The sequence below is a fragment of the Nuphar pumila genome, chromosome 5 (assembly GCF_984573655.1).
Source record: "Nuphar pumila chromosome 5, dmNupPumi1.hap1.1, whole genome shotgun sequence".
In the NCBI taxonomy this organism is placed as follows: domain Eukaryota; kingdom Viridiplantae; phylum Streptophyta; class Magnoliopsida; order Nymphaeales; family Nymphaeaceae; genus Nuphar; species Nuphar pumila.
The window spans coordinates 42,140,658-42,166,306 of NC_143253.1; the positions used below are offsets into that span (position 1 = coordinate 42,140,658).

The 25,649-nt window shown below is 35.7% G+C and overlaps 1 protein-coding gene across 1 annotated transcript in view; it reads left to right on the plus strand.

Annotated features, from left to right (window-relative positions):
• The first annotated feature begins 360 nt into the window (after positions 1-360).
• Positions 361-25,649, plus strand: part of LOC149837450 (uncharacterized) — a 47,998-nt gene continuing 22,709 nt past the window's right edge. Inside the window, exon 1 of the mRNA XM_090008040.1 lies at positions 361-469. Within this exon, the coding sequence (XP_089864166.1) occupies positions 361-469 (109 nt within the window). The remainder of the gene's footprint in view (positions 470-25,649) is intronic.

The following is a 25,649-nucleotide window of genomic DNA, read 5'->3' on the forward strand; positions in this document are numbered from 1 at the left end:
AAAGCGTAAATAATACTTTGGCTAGGCACAAGCTCCAAAAGATAGGTGAGATAGAGATCATGGTCCTAGGTTGGGATAGCTGACTAGGCTAGGTGGGTCGACTAAGCTAGGTTAGGTTATATCAGAATTCTGACAAAGTAATAAGGCTCAAGGACTTAAAGACCAGATGCTGAAATAGGGAGGGGTGAATCCCTATTTAAAGGTTTTTGATGTGGATCTCGATATATTTCCTGCGTATCTGGAATCCATTTAGATGAACAGTTGGTAGGAAGATAGAATTTGAATGGAGGGACGAGATCAAATCTGGATTTTATTGTATCAGATGAAAAATCTCATAAAGAAAAGATGAGGGGGGCAAAGATGGCCTTCCATTCTGGTTTAGGCAGGCTGAAAAGGCAAATCCCGCTCAAGAGGCACGCTGAAAAAGTGCAACGAAGCAGTTCAAGGGAGATCCCTCGTGTGAAACAAGGTACTAAGCTTAGTATATAGTCTAGCATCTTGGCCAGACCTCTTTGCCTATACAGACAGGTGCAATAGGGAGTCCCTCGTATTAAGTTGTGTACGCGTCTTTAGCATCTTTTGTCAAAGATCTCTTTTCGAAAATGCTTTGTTAGAGACAGTCTTTTTCTCTCTTTAAGCACCAGTATATCTACTTTCTTATGTTATCGATCGAGCTTCCCACGCTCAATAACAAAGAGGGGCATCTGTAGACACCCAATTTTTTACCGAGATATTTTTTTCATAAAAAACTATCTTACTATCTTTAATCTAATTTTAGCCCTCCAAATTTATCTTTTTAGATTTTTCACCAATATAAAAGTTCTAGAAAACATTCTTAGCTTTGCAACGCAATAAAAATCACTTTAATCTGACATCAGAGCGAACAGTTATGGCTGAAATACCATTCACTCTCCCTAACAATAATCTGAGTTATCATCAGCCCTTCAAGTATTGTCATCAAAGCTCAAGAATTATCGTCAACAGTTCCCAATTGTCACCACCGACCTTGAGTTGTCGTCAAAAAAAGCTTCTCTTTCTTAAAGGTGATGTCATCTGCCCCCAACAATAACTTGAGTTGTCATCAGTACCCATTTAGTTGTCACCATTGTCCGCTCAGCCTGACATTGTCGTTAGCACCTACCGCTAATGACAACCCAAGTTGTCGTCAACATTGAGTTATTGTTAATTCTAAGAAAGTGATTCAAAGAGCCCCAAGTTTCGAAGAGCAAGGAACAATCAATCGTATATGAGGTATATACAATATCTTGAATCATGTGTATATTTGATATTAATCGTATACAATTTTGGTTAATGAGAAAGGAAAAGCTATAGAAGAAAACACCCCAAAGCCAAAAGAGTGAGTTTATCAAAGAAATTCTCTTGGCAAGTGGCGTGAGTGTTAGTTTTGCATATAAATTTGTTTTTTTTTTGTTACGTTTGCACGTAATTTTGTTTGTTCTTTTGTTACCACATTGGATTTACTATATGGCATTTAGCAAGATTTGTATAAAGACTCCAAGTGATCAAGTGGCTCACAACGAGGACAGGGAAAGAGACTTGTCAAAGACCCTTTATCTTACCATATATTTCTGTGAGTTACAAAAACTATATTTATATTGTTTTACTACAAATTAATAAAAAACTAACTGATAAATTTTGTTTGTTCACAGCAAATTATCGCAACTAAAGGGCATCAAATTATCGCAACTAAAGGGCAGCGAAGTGGGACAACTGACTGCTTAGAGAGCAGCTACTTGCCGTATCATTTCCTTGATGCTAACAAGGTAGATTTTTACATAACTTTGCATGCTTATAAATAAATTTTTATATGCACGACGTTACACTAGATTTATGGTGCAGTTCTTAATTCTTTTCAAATGGAGCAACGAGCACTAGGTTATTTAGAAAATGAACATGAAGAAAAAGGACTTCAAGTTGTAGAATTTCAAGCCATATTTAGCAAATAAACTCAAAAAAAATAGTATGATAATATAACTTACTCAATAATATATTTTTCTATGTATGTTATATCCTTTTTTTATGTGTTTGTTATCTCATTTTTTTATATGTATGGTATCACTCTTTCGTGCATGCGTTGCAAGTTCATTTTTTAAACGCAATTTGGGTTTGACTATTATAAAGATTGGACGACGCAGATGATGAAGGGTATTTCTCAATAAGAAAACGAGTTATTACTTTGCATTTATTTGTTAACTCATTTTGTATATGTACATGTTTTTTGCTTATTTTATCATTTTACAAGTATGACCAGTATATTTGTCATACAATATATGTAATACTCGAGCAAAAACTAGAGATTAAACTTCATGCAGGTATGTGTTTAGACGTCAGTTCACTATTTTAAGATATTTATAATTAGTTGTTTGCTAATAAAAGGTTATTTCAAGCAACATGTCACGGATATAAAAAATTGTATGATCAAGTTCTACAAATACATATGAAAGAAAGAGCTTTCAAGGGTGCGAAAGACAATGAAAAAGCAAATACATCAATTAGAGAGGTGTCGAAAGAGTCTATCGAGCTAGCTGAGTTGTGAACAATTATGCACATTTGTAATATATTAACTTAAACTTACATTTGTAGTTGAATGGATCAAGTTAATCTTTGACTATAACTTTGTAATGAAGCCCATTTATTGAATGTAACTTTGTAATTGTTAACCTTAAGTTATCTAATTTCGTGCAAACCAACTGCATTTAATTCTAAGTTAATTATATTGACTTGTCTATACATGAAAAACAATTTTGCGAAACTCTCTAATTTTTGCCAATTAATAGAATTTTCAAAAATATATTTTAAGAGATTTCATAACATATATGTGAATAGACAAAAAAATACCCTAGATTATGTGAAAATAAGAAGGTTGGGAACCACAATGGGTTTATATATGATTCAAAAAATTTATAAAAAATAAAAAATATCGCATATTTGTCAAAAAATTGCAAATATTTAAGTAAGATATTTACAACATCTGAAGATTCGCAAATAACTTCATGCAAGAGCATGCAAAATATGTGAAAACACAAGCCATTTGTGAAATTAGTGGTAAGTGTTTCACACATATATTTATGTGATTTCAAGATACATGCAAAACAATTTGTTATTTGTGAATTTTTTTCGAAAATAACTTCATGTGCACAAATATATTTGTGAAAAATATTATGCAAAAGAGTATGATATTTACGACTTTAGTGGTTTTAATTTCACCAAAATTTTGCAAATAAATTTATGCAGGTTCGTGAGGTCTAAATTCACATAAAATACCTACGATTCTGGACTTAAGTGGGTGTTGTAGATAGCCGAGTGATACAATTTTATCACAAAAAGGCCTAAATTAGCAATTGTGAAGGGTAAAAGTGTCCAAACAATGTGAATATTTGTGATTTTGGACATCCAGAGAATATAAAAAATTATAGGATTTTTAAGTAATCGCATCAAATTACCCATACAATCATTTTCCGATTTTCCTATTCCATGTTAAACAGTCGAGAGGTCTGAAACAGGCAATTTTTGTGAAGCACATGCCAAAAAGTCCTGAATAATAATATGAATGTAATCAGGTCTGGAGGACCTCCCTTTGGGAAGTCTCTCATTGCTCTGTGCACACAAACCACCAAGTGGATAACAGCCTCCATCTGTCATTCCTACAGGGTGCAAATGATCCCAGCAGAAGCGCCCTTGTAGAACTCTCAGGGTGCAAATCTATAGCAATATCAGGCCAAGCTCTTCTGAAAAGGGCTTAACAAATGGACAGTGCCACATTAAGCTAGCTGTGGTTTCTTCCTGAGAATGTCAAAGATAGCAGCAGCTCAATTTTTGGACTCCTTTCATCCTTAAATAATCCTTGGTGTTGTTTTTCTCCAAAGCCACCAGCCACGTAAACAATTTGGATCTAGGCAAGGAACCAAAAGTATATGCTATGCTCTGAATGGCTCCACATGGTTCAAGCAAAGATCAATAAAACGATAAAGTGGAGAAATTTCCAGAACCATCATATGCAAACAACCAGTCTTCTTAAGTTTGAAATCCTTCAAACTATTCAGCACGCAGCCACTCCTCGATCTCCATTGTCAAGGTTTCTTCTGAACTCAACATACCACCCAGCAGTCCTTAACCATCAACTGGCTGTTCTGGACAAGGAAAAGTCCCAACCGCCTTTTTTGTACCGACCATTTATTTTGCCAGATAGTACCCTATCTCCCCTTCCAATCTTTAGTATCAGTCTATCAAAAAAATCTAAGAACACTAATACCAGTCATTCCATAGAGCAGAGCTCGATTTCTACTTACTGAATGGAGACTAATTTTGCAGTTCAGAATTCAGCCCATAGTTTGCTCCAAGCAGACTCTACATAATAGGGCATTATTGTGCAGACCAAACCTTCTAATGCCTAAACCACCAAAATCTTGTGGTAGGTCGCTTGCTGACATCTTAACCATATTCCGCCCATTCCATAGAAAATCCCACATCAACTTGGTCAATTTCTTTTCCTGCTTCCTTGGCAGTTTGAAAATCGCCATCAAATATCATGGTATGGACACAATTACATACCTGACCAGCATGATTCTTCACATTAAAGAAAGGTGTCCAGTGGTCCATGTCTGAATTTTCTTGGTAACCTTTTCTTATATTTCTTTCCATATTCCTTCTTTTTAGACTTTTTTGCGTTTTTCGCTGAGCGACATACCTAGATATTTTGTTAATAACTCTCATTGTTTGCACCGAAAAAGATCTGTCACTTGCTGGACATCAGGTTCTGCATTGAAGACAAAGACCACATTTCTCCTCATTCATTATCATAACTGAAAGTTTTGCACAGGACTCAAGGATTAGCACTGTCCTGAATGCCTAGGGATAGTAACCACACTGAAAACTAGTACGTGAATTGCAAATTATAGTAGAGTTAATGACTCCATTCTTGACACCAGAATCCAGAACTGAATCCTTCATAAGCTGCTTTGTGCATAAAGCAGCCAAACCCTTGCTATAGCTATATTGAATAACAATGGTAAAAGAGGACACCCTTGGCAGAGATCTCGAGATTTTTGAAAGGTTCCTCCTCTTTCCCATTTATCTTGACTGAAATAGAAGCATTTGTAATGTGGTGTCTGAACCAAGAGACTCACATCTTGCTGAAGTCCATACTCGTCGCAACATCAAACATGAAGCTCTAGTGGAGAGTGTAAAACGCTTTCATTAAATCAACCTTTTAGATGGAATGCTGACCACTTGGATGGAATAATGGAGTGGATTGTTCCATTTGCCATCATTCCAGATTTTGTACCTTCCTCCTTTGATGAATGCACATTGACTAGGGGAAATTAAATCTTGAAAAGTGGGCCTGAGTCTGTGCAAGGACTTTCACCAAACTCCCCAGCAAGGAGAGGGAAATATCATTTGCCTTCTAAAGTTTTGAGAACTAAAATATAGATGATCTGTTAAGCACCCTTGGCATGGATGCATTACTATGGAACTCAACTACTCAACAAAGGATAGAAGACCATCTTTATAAATCTGCTAGGGCCACTTAAGAAAGTCAATGGTAAACCCGTCCAGCCCCAGGGCTTAACCTTTAGCTAAAACCCAACCTGCACCTCTTAGCTCTTCCTCACTCAACACTTCCTCCAGTGACTGCACCTGATTATTGCCAATTTTCTTCATTATCACATTGCCTATGGTTCATCCACCACCATCAAATGGACTGAATAGCTGGATGAAATATTTTGATACTGCAATCGTCCTCACCATTAACCATTTGCTTATTATCCTCATGAATTGAATACTAGTAATTTTCCTCCCTGCAATCGTCCTCACCATTAATCATTTGCTTATTATCCTCATGAATTGAATACTAGTAATTTTCCTCCCGTGGAAGTAAACTAGTCAAAGAAACGCATATTCTAGTCCCCAATTTTAAGCTAAGATATTCTGCATCTTTGTTTCCATCTTAATTCCTCCCTTATGTGCCATTCATTTTCTTCTCTTTCAGCTTACTCATTTCCTCCAAGATAATTTGGTATAATGTTCCTCAGTACAGTTGTCTTCATTACAGCCTTGAAAGCTCATAACCCATGTGCCAATGTCTTTAAATTTGTCCATACCATCACATATTCACCATTTGACCATATGTTACGTAGTGAGCAACAATTTGCACCACAATTGATAGCCTAGCCGTCTCCCTTTGATCTCAACAGAGCACCATTGTGTCACCCAATTATGAAAACTTATTGTTATTAACCACCCAGATTCACAATTAAAAAGTCTCCATTGGGAAGGATGCCTTCCCGGCTCCAGCAAGCCAGTGTTTTGATCTTAGTTCTAAGAGAGATACAACTCAAGAGATCGTAGAATGCCTCCAAAGAAATCTTGGGAAACAATCGCTCTACCCAGTTTATGTAAGCACAGTCTTCTCTTTTGTTTAACCAAGAAAATTGTCCACCTTCCATTGGAAGATCTACCAACTTATTAACATTGAAGTTTCTAAATCTTCAAATACACGTGATGATCCTACTTGGAGTAATTGTGTCATCCAGATACAAAATGGCATTGAAATCCCTTGCCAAACATCGAGGATGGTCGATGCTTCCCTGCAGCTCAAACACCACCTCAAGAAAAGCTTATTTATATCACTTGAACCAACAATTAGGATGAAGGGATTGTCGTTAAATCCATTTGAAAATTGTAGACAAAATTCTTCCATGTTGGTGGACACTCCATTCCACATTTCCACTTATTCAACAACATGACCAAAATGCATCCAACTATACCTTTTGAGGGCATTAAAACATAGTCACAATTTCTATATATAGTTGAAATCCCCCAAGGTTTGACATTCCAATATGCATTCATGAATGATCCAAAATTGTCCTTAAGCCTCTTAGCGACCTAGCCACCCATCACCAGTAATATGCTTCACATCCAGGCCATGTACTGCTCTCACATGTTTATTCTTCTTCCCTAGGTAATATTTTAGCAACTTTGATTTCGCCTTGCAAGCCTCATAAATTGAATTGAATGAATTACAGCCCAATCTTATACCTAGGAGGTTCAACCCATCGATGACATGGCAAACCATGGGTTCCTCCTCATCAACCATCAAATTTGTGCCACAAGTGAGACTTCTCCACCATCCTATAACCTACTTGATTTGGCTATTATTACCTGCCTGCCTTGTTAACTTGTTGGGCCACACTCTTAATCACTTTTTTAACAAAGAATGGAATGATTCTCATCACAATCGGATGGGCCTCCACAATCTTGTGTCCTACTTCTTACCGCCTCTCTCGTGCAACCACCAGCCTCATTAGCTCACTAGGGACAAACTCTTCATCTCCCCCTCACTAAGGATGGTTGATTGCTTGACAGAGTCACAACTCCCATTTTGCAAGGCCGATGTCCTATGTTAAAACTGAAAAGAAGTCATCATTCACGATTGGGTTTGGACATCGGATCCAGACCCAACTCGAGTTTATTTAGTCACATGTTCATTAATGGTTCATTGTAAGTTAGCTTGTTGTGTAATGGGTATTTTCGTACCCTAATATTTGTACCAGCCTATACTTAACGATAAGCCAAATACCGCAGACCCTAATTGAGGTTTTTTGCAGCCACCAGTGTCTCTCTCTCTCTATTCCATGCTTCTTCTTGTGATTGAATGATAGAACACCATTTTCTAACATGATATCAGAGCATCATATCCAATCCTGAAGATCGTATCCTTCTCATGAGCCTCAAGTTTGTTTTCTTCTAAAGGTATCTCTCTATCGGGTCTCTATTCTTCCATTTTCTTTATTCCTTTTGAATCTATTCAAGCCAACGTGTCTTCTTCTTTCTAAAATCCGAATCTTGGATTTGTTCACGTCGACTTTTCCTCTCTCTTTATCTTTCTTGTTCCTTTTTTCATATTGTTGGACGTGATCTCACCCAACAACAATTTTAATAATCATGCAAGATCAAATTTGATCTTTTGCATGATTTCATAAGTTGATATCACATCAATCTTGTTCTTTCGCTGTTTTCAGATTAACGTCAAATCAGATTCAGATCTGAATAAAATATCAGATATGTTTTTTGATTAATTGATATTATCTCTAAATTATTTTCTTTTCTTCTCTTCTCCTTTGTATTTTCGAAAAGAAAAACACGTTACTTTCAAATAACGTGTCTCTTATTGGTTGACCTTCATTCAGAGCAGTTTACTGCATAGTCTAGTTTTTTGTCTCGGGTCTGCAGATTGTAAAAAAAAAAAAAGGCAACCGAGTTCTCTAAAATTAAAATATCTATTCTGGATTTTATTTGTTGAATCTAAAGTGAACCTTCTAGTCTTTTACTCTTTCTTGTTTTTAGTTTTCTCTTGTTTCTTATTCTATCTTGTTTTCGCCTTCAATCGACTATGGATTCATTTCTCTCTTCTCAATATGGTCTTTCTTCCAACTTTCTTAGTCAACTTGTATATGAGAAACTGAACAATTCTAATTTCCTAACCTGAAAGTGACAAATCATTCCATTCATAAGAAGTCAGGATCTTTCTGGACATTCCAGAGTTCATATTACACGAAGGAAAGAATGGGGAGGGTGACACTTCTATTACTTTTATTAGAAATCCAGAGTACATATCCTGGATGAAGCAAGATCAGGCTTTGGTTGCCTACATCACTTTCACTCTCTCACAGGAGGTGCTTGTGGCAATCCCAGATGATTGCTCAGCCATGCAGTTATGGCACCGACTTGTTCAGACGTATTCTGAAGTTTCACAGGCCAGAGTTCTATTTTTAAAAAAAGAGTTTCAAACGCTGAGAAAGGATTCCATGACTATCATGGAGTACTTAAACAAAATAAAGACTATCACAGATCAGTTGACCATCGTGAGTTATGTGGTCAGTGACAAAGATATGGTACAACAAACTTTGAGCAGGCTGTGACCCGATTATCATATGATGGTTACTTCCTTATTGTGTTTGCCAGACTTACCTACGTTTGAAGATCTTCGTGCTAAACTCTTATAAAATGAGATGACTTTGAAGGGATTCTCTGAAGATACTCACACTTACATTGGAGCACAAGACGTTCTTGTCACAGGAGTTACTTATGGTCGAGGACATGGCAAGTATGAATCTCGAAAAATGGGACGTCAAGAGAGGCATGAACAAGGAGCTCGTGGAATATTGCCTACACCCAATATTCCTCCTAATTTGCAGAGGCAAAGAACAATACTCGCTTTCTACAACAACAACAACAACTACGCCTTCATCCCAAAACAATTGGGGTCGGCGATATGAATAAAAAAAGAAAATCATTTTGGGTCTTCCACACGAATCCTTCTCCTCCAATCATTTCTATCCAATGTCATGTCCTCAGTGAGGTTCAAAGCATTCATATCCTTTTCTATCATCTCCATCCAAGTCTTCTTAGGCCTACCCCGACCTCTTTTAACTAATATATTTTCCCATTTCTCCATCCTTCTAACTGGAGCATCATTAGGCCTTCACCGAATATGTCCAAACCACCGTAAACGATTCTCACTCATCTTATTTTCAATGGATGTAACGCCCACCTTCTTACATATCTCCTCGTTTCGAATCCTATCTTTTATTGTATTTTCACACATCCATCTAAGCATACGCATCTCAGCTACACTCATTTTTTGAATATGATGTCTCTTGGCAGCCCAACATTATGTACCATATAGTAAAGCGGGTCTAATTATCGTCCTATAAAACTTTCCCTTCAACTGCAATGACATTCTACGATCGCACAATACTCCAGTTGCACTTTTTCATTTCATTCACCCAACCTTTATCCTATGATTTACATCTTCAGCAATTTCTCCATACTTTTGAATGATAGATCTCAAATATTTGAAACAGTCATCCACCGGTATTTCTTACTCACCAAGCTTCACTACACTCCCATCACTACTTCGTTGCTTACTAAACCGACATTCCATATATTATGTCTTACTGTTACTCAACTTAAAACCTCTTGCTTCCAATGTCTGTCTCCATAATTCTAACTTAGCATTAACCCCAGCTCTAGACTCATCAATCAAAACAATATCATCAGCAAACAACATACACCACGACACATTTTCTTGAATTGATCTCGTAAGCTCATCCATCACTATATCAAATAGGAAAGAGTTTAATGCAGATCCTTGATGTAACCCAACCGTTATAGGAAAATTGGTTGTCACCCTCCACAAGTGCGGACATTGGTTACTACTCCTTCGTACATATCTTAAATTATACTAATGTACTTGAGAGAAACACCTTTCTTCATCATTGTCCACCAGAGAACATCCCTAGGAACTCTATCGTATGCCTTCTCCAAATTAATAAAAACAATATGCAAATTTTTGTTCCTCTCTCTATATCTAAGAAGATGTATAGCTTTCATAGTTGATCTTCCAGGCATAAAACCAAATTGATTCTCCGGTATTATGACAATCTTCCTCAACCTATACTCAATCACCCTCTCCCAAAGTTTCATAGTATGACTCATGAGTTTTATACCACGATAGTTTGTGCAATCTTGTATATCACCCTTATTCTTATATAGAGGCACCAAAGTACTCTTCCTCCACTCGATAGTATATCACACACTTAGTTTCTATGCAACAAAAAGGAGCACAACAAAGCTAATTGTTGGTTTAATCCTCAAAATGAAAGAAAGCAAACAGAGACAAGAAAGGGAACAAATAAATTGAATAATAGTACAAAAATCAAAGAGTTGTTATTATCTGTCTTGGCTGAATTGAACCTGAAACAGAATGATCAAAGCACTTGGTATGTTGATTTTGGAGCAGCTACTCATGTTATTGGTGATGCTGGTAAGCTCCTAAATCTTGTTCCTTATGTTGGTAGAAATAGTATAGTCACTGGAGATGGGTCTCATCACCATATTTCTCACATTGAAAACTCTGTCATCCCTATGTCCAACTCTTCTCTTGCTCTTTCAAATGTCATTCATATTCCTAATATCAAGAAAAATATTGTTTATGTCTCTAAGCTCGTAGATGACATTAATGTTTCAGTTGAGTTTACTCATTTTTATGTTCATATCAAGGACCTTCACACGAGGGAAACATTCACTGAAGGAAAATGACAAGAGAATATGTATGTGTTCCAAGAGAATCTTTTCACTCGTGTTCAGCCTATTGATTCCATCTTAAAGCTCACATCATCATCTTCTTCAGTTCCTCTTGAGAGTGTTTTTAGTCTTTCTGAATGTATTGAGCTGAATCCTTGGCATGGTCGTTGGGGTCATTGTAGTAGTCGTTTTATTGAAAAGCTTGTTTCAAACAGTCTTATTCCCAAGTCAAGTTTAAGTGTCAATAATAAAAAATGTTCTAGTTGTCTTCAGTGTAAGAGTCATGTTCTTCCATTTCATTCTATTAATAAAACAGCTTCAAGACCGTTTGAAATTATTTATTTTGATGTTTAGGGTCCGACTCCAGTTCCTTCCATGTCTGGAATCAGATATTATCTCATTTTTGTTGATAGTTATTCTCGGTATACATGGATCTTCTTTATGAAATGTAAATCTGAAACCTTCAAGTTATTTCAGAATTTACATTCTTTTGTTCAAAATCAATTCTCTGATAATATCCTTTGTTTTCAATGTGATTTTCTTTAGACAAATGGAATAAGTAGGCATGTGTCTTGCCCTCATACACCTCAACAGAATAGGATTGTTGAACGAAAGCATCGTCATATTGTCGAGAGTGCAATGAGCATGATGCATGATAGTAACCTTCCAGTTGCCTTCTGGGCAGAGACTTTTCATTCATTGGTTCATATCATAAACCGATTGCCCATGAATATCTTGGAAAACAAATCACCCTATTTTTCTTTGCACGGTGTTCATCCAAATTATCATGATTTGCGTGTATTCGGGTGTGTATGTTATGTTCATGTTGACAGTTCAATGCGGCACAAGTTTCAGGATAAGGCCTTGAAGTGTAGATTTATGGGTTACGTGGATGATTATAAAGTGTACAGATGCTACGATCCCGTGAGTAAGCGTATCAAAATATCCAAGAATGTTGTATTTGATGAATTAAATTTTGACCACAATGCTAACACTTCGCCTGAAATTAAAGTTTATCACCCCTGGTTGAACTCTGATCTCTTTTCTAGTTTTGATGATGTTTGTCCTTCATAATGTAATCAAAGAGATGAGGGGAACATGTCAGATGTTGCACAAAAGATTCAGGAAAGTGTAATTTCAGAACCACTTCGGGCTCCTGAAAGATATAAAGGCAATGTTTACTCTCGACGTAAGAAAAAGACCCTCTCCAACTCTGATCAAGAGATGAATTCTTCTTTTGTTTCTGTTTCATCCTCTTATCCCAGAAGATCTACTCGCCCTCGACATCCTATTGATAGGTGGGTTAGTTATGAGAATTTCATGATGGATTTTCAACTCTTTTTAACCCCTTTAGGTAAGGAAGATCAACCCACAACATTTTATCAAGCAGCAAATTCTAAAAGATGAATTGAAGCTATAAATGAAGAAATTAAAGCTCTTCATGAATGTGGCACTTGAGATATTGTTCCCAGACCACACGATCGAAATGTGGTTGGGTCAAAGTGGGTGTATAAAATAAAGTATAAGTCGGATGGTATTATTGAGCGATATAAGGCTAGATTGGTTGTCAAGGGCTTCACACAGGAGCAAGGACAAGACTATGATGAGACCTTTAGTCCGGTTGTAAAAATGGGCACTATCTGAATCATACTATCATTGGCTATTGAGCATCAGTTAGACTATCAGTCAACTAGATGTAAAAAATGTATTTTTACATGAAACTCTGAAGGAGGAAGTGTACATGGCGCAGCCCACTGGGTACACAGAAGGGAACTCCAAAGAATATGTGTGGAAGTTAAAGAGAGCTATATATGGTTTGAAGCAGGCATCTCAATCTTGGTTTGACAGTTTTTCTCTTGAAGTAGAAAAATATGGCTTTAGTCAGTCTCCTCTTGATCATTCTCTTTTTATATTCAAATGCAAAGATATTGTTACCCTGTTATTGATATATGTAGATGACATTATCATTACAGGTAACTCTAATGAACATATTGAGCAGGTCAAAGAACTCCTGAACCACAGGTTCAAGACGAAGGATCTTGATAAACTGCGATATTTTCTTGGAGTTGAAGTTGATAGGACTACTGAAAGCATGACACTTACCCAACATAAGTATACCATTGATGTTCTTAGCAAGGCAGGTATGAAAGATTGCAAGCCTCTAAACACACCCAGTGCACTTCATCAGAAACTCAATTCTGAAGATGTAGATTTGTATGAGAACCCTACAAGATATCGTAGGATGCTAAGGATGCTTTAATATCTTACCTTCACTCGCCCTGATATTGTCTATTCAGTCAATCAGGTATCTCAGTTCATGCATGAACTGCATATTGGGCATATAGAAGTTGTTAAACGCATTCTTTGATATTTGAAGAGAACTATTGGGGATGGACTTCTGTACAAAAAGAGTATAAATGGACATCACATGCATGAACTTCTTGCTTACACAGATGCAGACTGGGCAAAAGATCCAGATGAGCGCAAGTCAGTCTCAAGATATTGTGTTTTCATTGGCCTAAATCTTGTCTCTTGGAGCAGTAGAAAACAAAGGGTCGCTACAAGGTCGAGCACAGAAGTTGAATATAGATCAATGGCAGTTGTTACAGCAAAAATAACATGAATTAGACACCTGTTAACAGAAGTAAGAGAATCGATATCTAGATGTATTCTCTAAGGTGACAATCAAAGTGCCATCAATATGCCATTTAATCCTATCTACCACAATCGTGCCAAGCATATTGAAATTGATCAACAATTTGTAAGACAGAAGGTCGAAGAGAAGGAAATTGAACCCGAATTCATTCAGACTGCTGATTAAGTTGTTGACTTGTTTACAAAAGGGCTTATCAAGGATAGATTTTGGATGTTAAAAGGCAAGTTGTTCATGGTTTAAAACCATGTACAACTTGAGGGAGGATAAAAAGAAGTCGTCATTCACGATTGGGTTTGGACCTCGAATCCAAACCCAACTCGAGTTTATTTAGTCTGATGTTCATTAATGGTCCATTGTAATTTAGCTTGTTGTGTAATGGGTATTTTCATACCCTAATATTTGTACCAGCCTATACTTAATGATAAGCCAAATACGACAGACCCTAATTGAGGTTTTCTGCCGCCACCAACGTCTCTCTCTCTATTCCATGCTTCTTCTTGTGATTGAATGATAGAACACCATTTTCTAACAAAAACCCTCAAACAACTCTCCATTGCATGTAAAGCCAAATGAAATAGGGGCAATTAACAAATATTGGACGAAGAAGACTATAGTTGACATCCCCTCAAGATGTCTAGATCCCTACTTGCCAAAGAAAAGAAACCCAAGATCCACAAATCTGTTGACCAAGGTTGGAACCAACCTAAGAGTTCAGATCCAAGAATTTGACCGAAAACCATAGTTAATGTGAATTTAAATGACTCTCATGGTCTATTAGTACTCACAGCTGATAGTTGCCATTTGTAGGCCTCACTGCATCTACAACCCACACCACTCTAGGAGAGGGAACCATTAGAATGCTTGCTATATCTATTGTTTTAGTTTTGTGTTAATCATGTATTGGCTTGTATTCTTTATTTCCTTTTGTACTATTTTGTAACATGAGTGGTATTTGTGTATTTTCTGCCCCACTTGTACTAAGTGGTGGCATCCCTGCAATTTTTATAACCCATACCAACATATAAAAAAAAGACTGCACGACCCACATTGGGAAACGTGCCTTCATCCTTAACAACCTCCACCTTCTTCATATTTTGTAGATGAAATCCTTAGGTGGCAGCAAAGCAATTGTATGGTCAAAGAGATTGACCTCTTTCTTGCCTCTTTCAAATCCATCTTTCATTTCTTTTCTCTCTTCTTTGTCTCAAAACTTATTCATGCATTATCTTCATTTCTCGGTTTCAAAATACCTTCTTGAGAAACAAGTTTGCCTTCTTTTCTCGTCAGCTTTCAATGTCTTCCTATTGTAATATACTTTTCTTTCGAACCACATTCTAAACTTGTTTCTTGGACTAAAAGTTTTTCTCTCTCAAAAATCTCTCCGATATTTTCTTTTTGGTCTTTATATCCCGACATTTCCTTTGATTCCAACTTTTACTAAGCATTGGCATGCTAATTTGCCCGGTATTGTCCTGTATTGCGTTGTACGATACGGTACAATTCGTATCGTTACCTTTGGGTTTTGTGATACGAGTGTGTATCATACCCGTATTGGGTGTATCGTACGATATACCCTTGTATCGTGTTGATTTCAGTGCACTTTAAAAAGGCTAAAAGGTACTTTTTCATTTTGGGTTTTATATAAAATGCCTTCATATCATCGTTTGAGAGGAAAAAATTTAGATACTAATGTGAAAGAAATGAAGGCATATTCTGATAAGACGAGGCAGTCATGAAGAGAAACTGAGTGTACCATTATGACAGATGGTGGATAGACAGAAAGTCAAGGACCTAGATAAATTTTCTTGTCAATGACCTAAATGAATTATGTTTTTGAAGTCAATTGATATGTTTGATACGCCCAAGACAGCACATGTATTGCTCAGAGTTTTTGATCAGGTTGTTAAAGAGGTTCAACATCAAAATATTGTTTAATTTATTACTGATAATACAGCAAATTATAGAACAATAAATAAAGAATTGGCAAAAAAAATTGAGTCATTCTTTTGGACCCTCTGTGGTGCCCATTGCATAGACCTCATTCTTGAGAACATCGATAGCATGGATTGTAATGAATCAATGGTACACGAATATAACGTCAACAAAGGGCTACACAAGTGCAAAAAACGTGGTCTCTAATGGACTAATTACAATCTAATAAAAGAGATAAGAAATATGAACTACAAAATAGCACGAAGGCACAAAAAATCTTTAAGAATAAAAAAAAATTTATAAACTTCTCATAAAATGTTTCTAAGAGCATTGCCTTACAAGAGTAGAGTGAGGCTCTATTTATAGAGCCTCACTTGCAGTGTGGGAGGCAGTCCAACGGTCATATTTATGACCGTTGGGGGGTAGTCCAACGACTAGTTGGACGGCCTCCCAACAGTCATATTATGATTAATACAAAAAAAAAGTAAAAATAAAGATAAAAATGTACATTTCACTCCCTAATGGACTGCACTAAATACATGTTTATAAAAAGACTAAAATACCCTTGATAGGTATACATATTTATATAGTATTTTAACACTCCCCCTCAAACTTACGGTGAAATCACTGAAAGTTGGTTAAGAAGATACAAAAATCTGGGTAGAGGAAGAGCTTTGGTTAAGAAGTCCGCAATCTAAAACTCAGACTGAATATATGGCAAAGTAATTGTTCCCTTCAAATATTCTTCGCGAACATAGTGACAATTCATCTCAATATGTTTCATTCGCTCATGAAATGTGTGATTGCTGGCTATATATGGCATTTCTGTTATCGCAGCACAGTTTTGAAGGTCCTGAGACATCAGCACCCATATCAAAAAACAGTGCTTTCATCCACATGACCTCGGTAGTTGTTGTAGTCCCCTGTACTCAATTTTTGTGTAAGATAAAGACACTTTCTATTGTTTTTTGCATCGCCAAGAGACAAAGAAATCACCTACAAACACATAAAAACCTGTAATTGAGTGACGGTTATTGGGATTTTCTCCCTAGTCAGAATCAGTATAAACAATAAGATTTAAAGAGGATGAAGAGGATAAGAATAGCCCTTTAGATATAGTATCGAACTATTTTTAATATTGCACTCAAGTGAACCAATGTGGGCGCATGTTGAAATTGACTTGCAGTGTGTACGGCATGCATTATATCTGATCTTGTAATGGACAGGTACATTAATGATCCAATAAATTGTCTATAAGGAGTTGGATCATCTAATAACACTTCATCTTCCGCTCCCATTTTTGCATTTATCATTTCAAGAGTATAGGCATATTTTGTATCAGTGGTTTCCGAATGCGCAATAATATGAGCTGCAAACTTGATTTGAGACAAAATGTACCCTCTTGGCGAATAGGCTAGTTAAATTCCTAAAAAATATTTTAAAAAAACAAGGTCAGTCATATCAAAAGATTTTTTAAGCATAATTTTAATATCCTCAATTTCCTTCTGATCATTCCTAGTGATGATCATATCAGATCTAACAAAAAGAGCATTGTCAGTGTAACACGATTTAAATTCAAGTTTCAATGTAATACCACTAAATTGATCGTGTCATGCTTTAGGGCTTGTTTAAGCCCATATAAAGTTTTTTAAAGACGAAGAACCATGTCATTTTCAATAGTCAAACCAGGGAGAGGATCCATGTATACTTCTTTATTAAGGTTTCCATTTAAGAATGTATTATTAACATCTAATTGATATATAGGCTATTTTTTAATGGATGCTACTGCAACTAGAGCCCTAACTATGGTCATACAAGCCACCGGGACAAATGTTTTTTCATAATCTACTCCATATTCCTGAGAGTATCATTTTGCAACTAACCTTGCTTTATATCTTTCCAGGGACCCATCACTTTTTCTTTTGATTTTAAAAACCCATTTGCACCCTATTGTCTTTTTTCCTATAAGAAGATGTTGAATTGTCCAAGTATGAGCCTTGTGTAACGCATCTAATTCTATTTTCATGAATTCAACCCATTCTTTTATGTTTTTAACTTCGTTGTAGTTAAATGGTTCGTAATATGAATGAATGGCTAGAAGACAAGCCCTATAGTTTGGAGAAAATGATTCATAAGAGACAAACCTATTTGGAGGCCTATGTATTCGTTCTGATCTTCTAACACTAGTTTTTTCAACATTTGTTAGTTGATTATATCTTTCAAGGGCACATGGATGCTCCCAATTATCTCGTTTAGAATATTGTACGAGATTTTGATATGGTTCCCTTTCTTCACTTGAGTCATTAATAGACTCAAAATTTTCAATATCATTATCAACAATTTCGTTATTTGACTTAGGTAGCAAATCAAATAAAAAGGCATACTCGGATTATTCTTTAGTTTTTTTCAAAATCAAATCCATTATCATTTTTTAGAAAAGTAACATTTCTAGAAACATAAAGCTTATCATTTGTTTGATCATAATATCGATATCCTTTTTTATTTTTGGCATGTCCAAGAAAGACACATTTTATAGCCTTAATAGAGAGTTTGTTATATTTTTCAAGAAGCACAAAGCATTTACAACCAAATACCCTTAGCATTTTCAAGTCAGGAGAAATTTTAAAAAGTTTTTCAATACGAGATTTGTTTTTCAATGTTTGAGAAGGCATTCTATTTATTAGATATACTGCGGTTAGGGAGGCTTCGGCCCAAAATTGTTTTGAAATTTCTTTTGAAATAAGTAGAGTTCTAGTGGTTTCAATAATGTGATGATGTTTTCTTTCGGAAATGCCATTTTGTTGAGGGGTCCTAGGACAAGATTTTTGATGAACAATTCTATGATTTTTTAGATATAGTTGAAATTCATTTGAAAGAAACTCTCCCTTAGAGTCGGAGCGGAAGACTTTAATATTTGTTTTAATTTGATTTTTAACAAGATTATGAAAGTTTTTAAAACATAAAAAAAAACTTCGGATTTGAGTTTTAGAAAGTAAATCCAAGTATATCGACTAAAATCATCTATTAATGTAACATAATATGAATAACCACATTTTGACATAACAAGAGCGGAACCCCATACATCCGAATACACTAATTCAAAAATTTTCATTTAACACCAAGGTTCTAGATCCAAAAAGTGTCATTTGCATTTTTCCAAGTATATAATCTTCACATACAAAATCTTTATCTTTACATACAAAAGAGCAGTGTCAGTGTAACACAATTTAAATTCAAGTTTCAACATAGTACCACTAAATCAATCATGTCATGCTTTAGGGGCTTGTTTAAGCCCATATAAAGTTTTTTAAAGACGAAGAACCATGTCATTTTCAATAGTCAAACTAGGGAAAGGATCCATGTATACTTTATTTAGGTTTTCATTTAAGAATGCATTCTTAACATCTAACTGACATATAGGCTATTTTCTAATGGCTACTATAGCAACTAGAGCCCTAACTATGGTCATACAAGCCACTGAGGCGAATGTTTTCCCATAATCTACTCCATATTATTGAGAGTATCCTTTTGCAACTAACCTTGCTTTATATCTTCCAAGGGACCCATTACTTTTTGTTTTGATTTTAAAAATCCATCTACACCCTATTGTCTTCTTTCTTATGAGAAGATGTTGAATTGTCCAAGTATGAGCCTTGTGTACAACAACAACAACAACAACTACGCCTTCATCCCAAAACAATTGGGGTCAGCGATATGAACCAAAAAAGAAATTCATTTTGGGTCTTCCACATGAATCCTTTTCCTCCAATCATTTCTATCCAACGCCATGTCCTCGGTGAGGTTCAAAGCATTCATATCCTTTCCTATCATCTCCATCCAAGTCTTCCTAGGCCTACCCCGACCTCTTTTAACTAATATATTTTCCCATTTCTCCAACCTTCTAACTGGAGCATCATTAGGCCTTCGCCGAATATGTCCAAACCACCGTAAACGATTCTCTCGCATCTTATTTTCAATGGGTGCAACACCTACCTTCTTACGTATCTCTTCGTTCCGAATCTTATCTTTTATTGTATTTCCACACATCCATCTAAGCATCCGCATCTCAGCTACACTCATTTTTTGAATATGATGTCTCTTGGCAGCCCAACATTCCGTACCATATAGTAAAGCGGGTCTAATAGTCGTCCTATAAAACTTTCCCTTCAACCGCAATGGCATTCTACGATCGCACAGCACTCCAGTAGCACTTTTCCATTTCATCCACCCAACCTTTATCCTATGATTTACATCTCCATCAATTTCTCCATACTTTTGAATGATGGATCCCAAATATTTGAAATAATCATTCACCGGTATATCTTGCTCACCAAGTTTCACTACACTCCCATCACTACTTCGTTGCTTACTAAACCGACATTCCATATATTCAGTCTTACTCTTACTCAACTTAAAACCTATAGCTTCCAATGTCTGTCTCCATAATTCTAACTTAGCATTAACCCCAGCTTTAGACTCATCAATCAAAACAATATCATCAGCAAACAACATACACCACGGTACATTTTCTTGAATTGATCTCGTAAGCTCATCCATCACTATCGCAAATAGGAAAGGGCTTAAAGCAGATCCTTGATGTAACCCAACCGTTATTGGAAAATTGGTTGTCACCCCTCCACAAGTGCGGACATTGGTTACTACTCCTTCATACATATCTTTAATTATACTAATGTACTTGAGAGAAACACCTTTCTTCATCATTGTCCACCAGAGAACGTCCCTAGGTACTCTATCGTATGCCTTCTCTAAATCAATAAAAACCATATGCAAATCTTTGTTCCTCTCTCTATATCTTTCAATAAGTTGTCTAAGAAGATGTATAGCTTCCATAGTTGATCTTCCAGGCATAAAACCAAATTGATTCTCCGATATCATGACAACCTTCCTCAACCTAGACTCAATCACCCTCTCCCAAAGTTTCATAGTATGACTCATGAGTTTTATACCACGATAGTTTGTGCAATCTTGTATATCACCCTTATTCTTATATAAAGGCACCAAAGTACTCTTCCTCCACTCATTAGGCATCTTATTTGTTCGGCAAATCAAGTTAAAAAGATTTGTCAACCATTCTAAACCTTTCTCTCCCAAGCATTTCCAAGCCTCGATAGGTATATCATCTGGGCCAACTGCCCTTCTTGATTTCATTTTCTTCAAAGCCTCTGCAATTTCTTTCTTTTGAATCTTGCGCATGAAGTCACGATTTATCTCATGAAAAGGAATGGAGAAGTCTCCAAGATCTTGAGCATGACTATCATTAAATAGCTTATCAAAATAATCTTTCCATCTCTCCTTAATCTCCTCATCTTTGACTAAAACCCTTTGCGTTTCATCTTTGATACATCTAACCATACCCAAATCCTTCGATTTCCTATCTCTCATCTTTGCAAGCCTATAAATATCCTTCTCGCCTTCTTTGGTATCCAACTTGTCATAAACCTCCTTATATACCTTAGCCCTCGCGTTTCGAACAACTTTTTTAGCTTCCTTCTTTGCTATCATATACTTCTCCAAATTCTCATTATCACGACTCTTACTTAGATTTCTATAACACTCTCTTTTAACCTTAATAGCTAATTTGACATCATCGTTCCACCATGATGTATCCTTACCTAGTGGTGCACCGCCTTTAGACTCACCCAATACCTCCTTAGCTACTTTTCTCATACCACCCGCTATCTTATTCCACATTGATTCTGAATCCTCCTCGAGACACCAATCAACTTCCTTAACTACCTGCTCTACAAACATTCCTTGTTTAGCTCCTTTCAGTGCCCACCACTTAATTCTAGGATCTATCCTATGTCTATCCCTTTTGCGGCATTGTCTAATTCTAAGATCTAAAATTAAGACTCTATGTTGTGTAGCTACACTTTCTCCCGGTATAACCTTACAATCGATGCAACAACCCCTATCTCTCTTTCTAAGTAGGAAAAAATCTATCTGACTCGTATTAACCCCACTTTTAAATGTTACTAGGTGAGACTCCCTCTTCCTAAACCAAGTGTTTGCTAAGATCATATCATAGGACAAACAAAAATCTAAAATCCTTTCTCCACTTTCATTTCTTTTTCCTATACCATAGCCTCCATGGATATTCTCAAATCCATCCCTACTAATGTCTACATGTCCATTAAGGTCACCGCCGATGAAAAGCTTTTCTCCATAAGTATGAGCCTTGTGTAACGCATCTAATTCTATTTTCATGGCTTCAACCCATTCTTTTATGTTTTTAACTTCGTTTTAGTTAAATGGTTCGTGATATGAATGAATGGCTACAAGACAAACCCTATAGTTTAGAGAAAATGATTCATAAGAGACAAACCTATTTGGAGGCCTATGTATTTGTTTCAATCTTCTAACACTAGTTTCTTCAACATTTGTTAGTTGATTATATCTTTAAGGACACAAGGATGCTCCTCATTATCTCGTCTAGAGTATTGTATGAGATTATGATATGATTCCCTTTCTTCACTTGAGTCATTAATAGTCTCGAAATTTTCAATATTGTTATCAACAATTTCATTATTTGATTCTTAGTTTTTTCAAAATCAAATCCATTATCATTTTTCAGAAAAGTAACATTTCTAGAAACATAAAACTTATCATTTGTTTGATCATAACATCGATATCCTTTTTTATTTTCGACATATCCAAGAAAGACACATTTTATAGCTTTAGGAGAGAGTTTGTTATATTTTTCAAGAAGCACAAAGTATTTACAACCAAATACCCTTAGCCTTTTCAAGTCAGGAGGAATTTTAAAAAGTTTTTCAATACGAGATTTGTTTTTCAATGTTTGAGAAGGCATTCTATTTATTATATATACTTCGGTTAGGGCAGCTTCGGCCCAAAATTGTTTTGGAATTTCTTTTGAAATAAGTAGGGTTCTAGTGATTTCAGTAACGTGATAATGTTTTCTTTCGAAAATGTCATTTTGTTGAGGGGTCCTAGGACAAGATTTTTGATGAACAATTCTATGATTTTTTAGAAATAGTTGAAATTCATTTAAAAGAAACTCTCCCTCAGAGTCGGAAGGAAAGACTTTAATATTTGCTTTAAATTGATTTTTAACAAGATTATGAAAAACTTTAAAACATGAAAAAACTTCGGATTTGAGTTTTAGAAAGTAAATCTAAGTATATCGGCTAAAATCATCTATGAATGTAATATAATACGAATAACCACATTTTGACATACCAGGAGTGGGATCTCATACATCCGAATGCACTAATTCAAAATTTTCATTTAACACCAAGGTTCTAAATCCAAAAGGTGTCATTTGCATTTTTTCAAGTATACAATCTTTACATACAAAATCTTTATCTTTACAAAAAAATTTCAAAAATAGAAAATGAGATAATTTGAATATACTTGGGTGTCGTAATCTTTTATGCCAAAGGTTTAAACTAATGTCTTTGACATGATTATAAAATGAGTTTTTTGGTAAACATAGAAAATCCATATAGTAAATATCTCATCTTCTATGGCCTTGCCCAATCAGCTTCCCTGACCGAAGATCCTACACCCAACAAGCCTTAGATGAGAAAAATACATCTGTAGTCAGAAATTTGAGAGACTGAAAAAAGATTCAAATCCAATTTGAGAATAACCCTCACTTTTTGAACAAAGATTTTTTGAGATATTGTTGAGGTTTCCTATGCTTTTAACTTTAATGAGGTACCGTCGGCAGTTGACACGTATGAAAAAAAATGATTTAGTGCAATTGGATAAAAGAAACTCATTATGAGTTATGTGGAAAGAGACACCTGAATCTAAAATCCAAGAAGATTTACCTGGAGGAGAAGAGGAGGAGATGGCGGCCCCAGATGTAAAAGGAGTGGCTTTAAGAATTTGTAAGATGGTCTCTGCTATTTAAGCAATGTTCAATTCATTGAAGTTGCTTCCTTTCTTTGATTCTTGAGGTTCTTCATTTAAGGCAACCACTTTTTAAAATTTAGGACAATTCGGCCTTATATGCCCTAGTTCCTTAAAATGATGACATGATTTTACCTCTATCTATATCCTCTTCCATTATGTCCTTCCCCATTGAATTTCCTCTCAAAGTGAGGTGGTTTATATGTTTTCACAAAATTTCAGGGTCTTGTCATGGCAAGGACCTCATCATTAGATTTGTGCATTCCAAGTCTTGTTTCCTCTTGGCAAATTTGAGCAAGAACCTCACTTATAGGAGTTGTGGTCTTGTGAAATGAAAAGAACTTAACTTACTCAAATTCCAATCGGAGGCCATAAAGGAAAGAAAAAAGATTTTCTATTTTAATTTGAGATCTTCTCATTTCAATAGCCGAACCTTCTCATTTTGGTTCCAACATGGCTAGTTCATCCCAAATAAGAAATAAAATACCGTAAAAGTTTCTTACACTTTTATCTCCTTGTTTTGCATTACGTGCATTGTCATGAAGATAATATAGCCTAGCCATGTCTTTTTGAATAAGAAAGCTCCATGCATCACATGCCTTCTTGTGGTGGCGATTTTAAATTCCATGATATTCATAAACTATGAGAGTATTTGCGTATTGCTCGCTTCCCAATCTTCCATTTTGTTTTGATATTCTTGCAAAGTTTTTTCCTTTTCTTCTTCGGAAAAAGCTTTGACTTGATATCCTTCTCTTGTCAATTTGAGTTGTGGTTCATTAGTGGTACCACTAACAAAACCTGTATTTTTTACCTTTGATGTGATTCTCTATTGTCATCGCCCACATCAAATATTTTTTTTTATTGAGCTTGTAGGAGATTACGGTGGCGGAATCTCTTTCTCTCATAATGATTACAAGAATTTTTTAGTAGAGGAGTTGGAAGAGGACCAAGGATTGGAGAGCACTCCCACGAGTGGAATAATCACGAGATTCACCTTCTTCAAGAGCCAAGCTTTTATACCATGTAATGAATCAATTGTGCTAGAATATAATGCCAGCAAAGGGCTACACAAGTGCAAAAACCTTGGTCTCTAATGAACCGATTACAATCTCATAAAAGAGATAAGAAATATGAATTGCAAAATATCACAAAGGCAAAAAAGCCTTTAAGAATAAAAGAAACTTTATAAACTTCACATAAAATGCTTCTAAGAACATTGCCTTACAAGAGTAGAGTGAGGCTTTATTTATAGAGCCTCACTTGAAGTGTGGGAGGCATTCGACTGCATTCCAACGGTCATATTTATGACCATTGGGGGGCAGTCCAACGATGATTAATACAAAAAAAGGTAAAAATAAAGATAAAAAAATAAATTTCAGTCCCTAATGGACTGGACTAAATACATGTTTATAAAAAGACTAAAACACCCTTGACAGGTATATATATATATATTTACACAGTATTTTAACATGTGATGCAACTTTTCTTGAAAGTATTTTTAAGAGGGATTTTTCATTAAAAATTGTTTGTGTAAACCGTGCATCAAATCTTAAATTACCGGTTCACACTAGTGGTAAAGTTCAGGTCGAATACAGGAAACGTGTTTAAAACTTTCGTATTCCACGTAATAACAAGCTTTATTGCCTTTAAATTAAATCTAATGAAATCATTCCACCCTATTATAAAAAGTTGAGCAAAAATTAGAAGTTATTATAACCCCAAATAAATTGAATTGGCCAGTGGCCCTAAAAAATAAAAATAAAGAAAACAAAAATTGGCAGGGCTTTTGCTCGCATTCTAGCTTCCTTCATTCACATGGGCATGGCCCTCGATATCGCGCTTTCATCAACGAGCGTGAACCCACCTGCAAAACATAAGAACACAAAACACACGAACCAACTAGATTTTCTAATCTAGCTAATGTTAGTGCAGGAACTAAAAATTAAATCTAAAAAACCCAAAAAAAATATCTTTGTATATTTAATTCTGAAGACACAAGAAATCTAGACTAAACAGTACAATAACTCCATAATCTAATATCAAACTGACACAA